A 6,752-nucleotide genomic window follows, 5' to 3' on the forward strand; every position below is an offset into this window, starting at 1 on the left:
CAAGAAATTTAAATGTTACTGACAGATATTATAGTCTCAATCATTTTACTTATTTCGCTCAAAAAATGGCTGCATAAACAAAATGATAGAAAACTGAAACATGTTATGCCACAAAATAAAACCAATGGGTTACAAAATTCTTGGGACAGCCAGACAGGTTAAATAAAGAATTGAGTAGTTAAACACATCGATCGATCTATTAACATTTGGGAAGATCCAATGGTGGAGGAAGCAACTTTTGATTGGGAAACTTTCCATCTAAGACCACCCAAGCCATCTTCAAACCCCAGCTGGTATGGATCTCCAAGTGACAATGCATGAACCAAACACCTAATTCAATTGAGATCGAAGTAATTAGCAACACAATGTAATATATAAAGTATAATGTTAATCCTTTCGTGCATGGATCCAAGACTAGACCTGTAAATAGGCCGGATTGGAGCGGATCGAACTAAATTCACATTTATTAAAATTTCAACCCGACCCGCTCCATTAACCCGGCGGATTGTTGATAGCTCAATCCAAATCCTTATCTGCCTCATTAACGGATACCCGATCTGCTAATCCCATCCGTTTATAATTACAAGTATTTTTAAATTTTAAATAGTTTTATTAAATTTTATCATGATACCTCATAAAAGTGTAAAACTAAACATTAACAAAATATTAAAACAACATGAAGAGCATCACTAAAAGTTGAATTACATTATCAAAATATTCCTAAAAATGGAGTGAAGTTGCTCGAACCTTAGTGAGAGGCTCCGAAGGCAATAACTAAGGTAACCAAAATACTAAATTTCCAAAGTATTCTTAAAATTTAATATCTTTGAAAAATAATAATATTTTATTATATGAAAATGAACTGGATCATTAACGGATTGGATCAATCTAAATCCGTGTTTGATCCGTTAAATATACTGATTAACCAATCTGCATCATTAACGGATCAACTGATCAAATTTTTAATCAAAATCCGTACAAAAATCACTGATCCGGAGTAAAATCCGGTCTATTTACAGGTCGTGCATGTTATATATCCAACCTTCAAACTAAAACAAGAATCTAGTTAATCATATCTATATTGACGATGTGAAAAACATAACACTTTTAGATTGTTTCGTTGACTAACCTGGGTTGTCTGCTAGAAACCGAATAGCAACCCAACCACCGGATGGCACACCCACGGTGTTTCTCCCAACGGGGTCGATGAGATTGAACTTCTTAGGGTCCTTATCTTGGTCGAAGTTCCCAAACCCTTGACCAACAACAAAGAAATTGAATCCATGAAGATGAAGAGGATGACTTTCAGCACCAAGAATACTAGTGTCCTGCAACACCAACTCCACGCTAGTATTAAAGGGAAGCACCATTAGCTTTGTACCGTTGCCCACATTAGTATTGTTCAGCTGAGCCCCAGTGTAATTGAATGGAGTTACAGGACTGATTGGAAAGTCAGGCGAATAGACCCCCTTAGATTGGCCAGAGAAGTGGGATTGGAGTAAGGCAGTGTTTGGCATAGCAAAAGAAACATTATTGATTGAAGCAGCAAACATCGTTCCATTTGGTCCCTGGCAAGTCTGGTTGTTGTGATTCTGTTGGCTGCATGGGTTGGTTCCAAGCCCTATCGTGAAGAACAAACGCTTGTCAACTTTCTGTGGAACATTAGCTGGGAACTGGGGAGTGTTCAAGCTACGGAGTTTATTGGAGAATTTTGTTGCAAATGTTGTGTCATTTAGAACTGGGAGAATTGGTTTGTGGAGTGGAAGTTTGTTCATTGGGAGAGTTGAATGAAGTGTAGTCGTTTCGTATTCTAAAATGCCAGCAAGAGTGGAGTTATCAAAGGTGCCTAGACCAGTCACGTATGGCCTTGCAGTCATGAAAAATGTGGCGTTTGGGTAGTTAGGTTTTGTTTTGAGAAGAACATTTGTGGTTTGTCCCGGGGCAATGAGAATGGTGTTGGTCTCGAAGGGTTTGACGTAAACTGCATCAGTTTCCACCACTTTGAGGGTGTGGTTTGCAATGCTGAAGAAGAGCTCGTCGTTCAGTGCTGCATTGATTAGGCGCAGAAGGTATGTCTTCCCAGCTTGAACCTTTAGCTTGAAAGTATCTGCATATATAAATACCCATATAGCCAAAATTATCAACATATCTTATTATGAATCAAATACATTTACTGAATTTTTTTTACCGTCGACTTTTGTTTATCAAATGATGCGATTGTTTGATAATGTACAAATTTAGTTTTTATTTTTTATTATTGAACCTAGATCTAAAAATTGATGAGCATAATTTTCTTGCTTATAACAAGTGAAACTTTAACAAAATAAGTAATGTTCACTTTCTCTGTAACTGAGCAAGGTAATGATGCTCAGTCCACCGTACCCTAGGATATCCAACGATGAAAAAAATTATTTTTAGGTTTGAGTTGTTTTATATTCTATTATTAGATCTAGATTCAAAGATAATTGAACATAATTTCCTTACTCAGTTACTGAATAGGCCGGTGAACACAACTTTTAACAAAATACATCATATGATAATAGGCAAATTCGGTACGTAAAGAAAATATTAGGAGTCCAGCATTTTTCATGAACTTTATAAGCTTTTCTGAAATTTTCATACCTTTGGAAGAGCAGTTGTACAATGGCCCTGGGAGTCCGTTGATTGTGTAAGCATCAGAAACATTTGGTCCTCCACCGGTTTGCAGGGCTTGGTTTATGACTGCTTCAGGATCTGCATTCCACCATTCTCCTGTAGTTTTAAGCATTAATCGCATGCAAGTTTGTTATTAGTACGTAGTACAGAACGATAGTGAAAAAAACTTGAATGATAGGTTACTTGGCTTATGCAATCATTTACTCCTACTACCAGGAACTTAAACTCCTAATACAATTATTGGCAACTAATATGGAAGCATGAGTCTTTGCAGTGAAGGAGTTGCTCGATCGATCATTTCTCATTGTTTAATTGGCTTGTTCGTAGTTAATTACTTACCAAAGATGATGGGAACTTCCTTGTAGGGTTTGGTAAATGGATAAGGAACACCACGCTTGGGAAGAATGATTAGGGGACCATAGATGGTTGATCTTAGCCATGAAATGTGAGCATGCCACCAAAGAGTGCCTCTTTGGCCTATAATGGTGAAGTTGTACACATAACCGTTGCCAGATTGTATTGGACATTGGGTAATGTATGCTGGACCATCTGCCCATCCAGTTTGAAGTTGTCGAATCCCATGCCTGCCGATTGATTATATTGAAGAAATCAGGAAGCACTCAATATATTAGATGCATGGCCCACTAGTATAATTTAAGCAAAACACTATACACCCATATACACTTGAAATATGATACCCGGGATGAAGAGCATGTTATGAAAGTTGATGTAAAAAATTTCTTAGATAATAGTATAGATTCATTTATTACCAGTGGATGGAGATGTTGCTTTGAACATGGTTAACCACTCTAATGAGGAGGCGATCACCCTCCCTAGCAACAATTCGAGGCCCAGGAAATTGACCGTTTACAGTTACAATGCTCTTCATGTGACACAATCTTGTCACATTTTTCATTTGGATCTACAAATTAAGTCATTCCAAAATGTCAAAAGAAGCCTAGAAAAAAAATGCATGAGAGTTGAAGTTGAGTTATATAATTGAATAATTCTGACAAGAGATTAGTTCACATATCAAATAATCAATATTAGATACATATTGGGACTTTCACTTATATTGCCTTTGTCAATCTGAATAATGTGTTCTAACAAGAATCCATCAAATTGATTCAAAATGACAGTTCAAGAATATATCATAATAACACCATCTCCTACGACAGAAATCTAAAACATGCATGCATGTACATATATATAGAAATATGCAATGATAGGCTTCGTTACATGCAATGCACATACATCAAACTTGTAATGTCTCGTTATGCTTGCAAGAGTCTGCTGAGGAATGAGACCCAATGTGACGAAAGAGAAAACAAAGAGCTTAATAACTGAAAGAAGAGCAACGCCCATTTTACTTTCTCTTTTAACGTTCTTGTTGCAGAAAAATGAGAGATATGAGCTATGATGCTGCTCCAGCTAAGTGTGTGTTGAAAAAGAAGAGTTGCGACTTGTGTTTTATATAGGGGCCGGGTGAGGCAAGAGCTAGTTTGGTCGATTAGGTAGTCATGAAATTTGAAGTAGCTTATATCGAGGAGAAACGTACTGGAAGAGCGATTCCAGTGAGCTATCTTATTAATTAGGATCGAGGAAGTTGTCTGAACAACTTTAGAGTGGTGTCGAAGACAATCAATTTCTGTTGACCTCCCAGCCTTTCCTTTCAAGTCCAACCTTTTCCAAATATTTCCACGTCTCTGTTTGGCTCCAAAACCAGCTGGTGTGCAAACAGTCTCTTTTGGGCGAGTGGTTGCGCAGGCGTGCCAGCACCGCGGGGTGCAGTCGTTGGGGTAGTCCCGTGACCTGACTTCTTTTCAAGCGCTGTGGACGAGGAGAGCACCAACCTCGTCACAGGGTTCTTTTCTTGCCTTCCGGAGAAGGACTTCTTGCCTTACGCGGGTAAGGGCTTTGGTTGTGGTCTCTTTGCGTTCACTGAATCGATACTCAACTTGAAAGCCGAGCAGAGCAATCACTGGGAAGTTTGAGAGGAACACGGGTTTGCTAAAGCGTGACTTTAGCTTCGCTGGGTGCGAGGGCGTTACCCTTGCTTCGCTGGAAGTAACAGTGGCGGTTGTGCTCGCAGTCGGCTCCTGGGGAGACTGGGACTGGAAGTACGGTCGCCGGGTTGAACTGGTGATGCTGACAGTCGGCTCGCGAGGAGACTAGGACTGGCGGGCGGTCACCGGGTTTCAACGAGGTTGAGGGTTTGCTCCGGGGAGGCTTTGTAATCGTTGGGATTGATTGATTTGAGAGAGGTCCCTTTCTGTATCGTCTTCAGCCCCTATATATAGGCTACTGCAGATTCTCCTTCCAAATATGAATGGAATACTATATTTTAGGCCACAGTTATTGGCCTTGAATCAAATCAAAACTCTTAATAGTTTTGATAACTATCGTAGATAATAATTAATAATTATCCGCCTCTGTCGCCGCTAGAATATAGGCAAGGGTTAATTGCATCTTAGAGTCTCAGACGTAATCTTCCTCTTGGATGCAGTGGTAGAATATGTATTAATTATATGTATATATTCTCGCGAGGACTCTTCGCGAGCACTCATATTTCCATGCAATAGACTTTAATTGCACACACACAAATATATGTCACACACGTCAGCCACGTATTGGCTTTTTCCATGCATGTAACAATTATATATATATATATATATATATATATATATATATATATATATTCCTTGAAGCATGATTGCATGCAATTATCTCTCCCACGTCCAGCCATCCTCCATTCAAGCTTAGCTGGTGGCCCACCTTGACTTCTTCCTTAATTGATCAACCAAAGACCATAATTACATGGGAAATATATATATATCTTCAGCTGCACAACATTGATTCCTTAATCAATAAGAGCCTCTGCTTTTACGTTTACAACCTCCCCCTTGCTCAATTTTGGTAAGCAAACCAACTATCCTTAATTATCAAATATATGATAATTAATGGTATATCAAGGAATATTCAGATTTGCTTCAAAATCGCTTGGCCTCCAAGTAGGCTTTATTTATGTTCTAAACAATATATTCCGAGCTTCTAGAAAATATATTGCTTGGGCCACGGATATTGGCCCGGATTTCGTCGAGTCCCTCTTATCGGGAAAAAATGTTATTTTGGGCTCAAACATTGCCCCCCAGACCTCGAAGTCAAAGTTCCCCGTTTTGACTGAAGAGGTCTTGAGTCAATACTAACCTTGCAATAAGTTGTTCTAAAGCCACTTGCATTGGCTTAAATGAAAACTGATAATTCAACAGACCTCAATTGCTAGGTCGTGAAACTTGAATGACATTAAGTCATCTTGACGAACAGTGAGATAGCTCATAATCAAAACGGCACATTACCTGATTGATAATCATGTGATGAACATGAATACCTGGCACTTTGATCACAAATGATATTAACTATCTCTGATGAATTTCCACCTTTCGCGAAATATGTTATGTCTAAAAATAGAGGCCACATATACTGGCCTTGTTGGATATATACTCATCTTTTGTGCCTATGTTCTGACCACAATATTAGCCTAGAAAGACATGATCACATCGAGCATTGATGTAGGCCTAATAGTCGCATGAGACGAGTTACCAAGTGTGTAGGAGCTTCCCTTAGTTTATTTCTGAAGAAAATAATAAATGCTTGCTCAAGTAACCGTCATTGGCATGAACCATTTGCATCTCTGACAGTTTTGGAATTTGGATATGACAACAGAGGGCCACATGTACTGGCCTTGAATATTGGAAAACACATTCATGTCATGTGGATGAATCACAATCTCATACAGCATGGAGGCAACCAGTTATGCCCCCTCCCGGTGTTAGGAGACATATATCTTAATCATGCAATGCTAAGACCATCAACCATGAATAGTCAAGACTAGCATATGCAGCGATCAAACCGAGCTAGCGTCATGTCTAACTAAATCTTGCCCATAATGTGCAGCAGCCTCAGACTAAGCCACTTATTAGAAACTACTTTCTTTCAATAGCATGATTTCATGCTTAGGTCACAAGACTTGATGCAGCTGTGGTGTACTTGCTTCAAACCATCAGTAAATCACATGGAGAATGTGATAACTAGCCTAC

General features: G+C 38.9%; 1 protein-coding gene across 1 annotated transcript; it reads right to left on the reverse strand.

Moving 5' to 3' along the window:
• LOC112166936 (laccase-17) lies at positions 1–4,143 on the reverse strand. Its single transcript, XM_024303873.2, has 6 exons — positions 3,910–4,143; positions 3,426–3,577; positions 2,995–3,239; positions 2,623–2,751; positions 1,130–2,107; positions 1–330 (listed from the first exon to the last, which is right to left on the reverse strand). Exons 1-6 carry the CDS (start codon positions 4,018–4,020, stop codon positions 200–202), a joined length of 1,746 nt encoding a protein of 581 aa, XP_024159641.1. The 5' UTR covers positions 4,021–4,143; the 3' UTR covers positions 1–199.
• Positions 4,144–6,752: the final 2,609 nt, after the last annotated feature.

Source organism: Rosa chinensis, chromosome 5 (genome assembly GCF_002994745.2).
Source record: "Rosa chinensis cultivar Old Blush chromosome 5, RchiOBHm-V2, whole genome shotgun sequence".
Lineage (NCBI taxonomy): Eukaryota > Viridiplantae > Streptophyta > Magnoliopsida > Rosales > Rosaceae > Rosa > Rosa chinensis.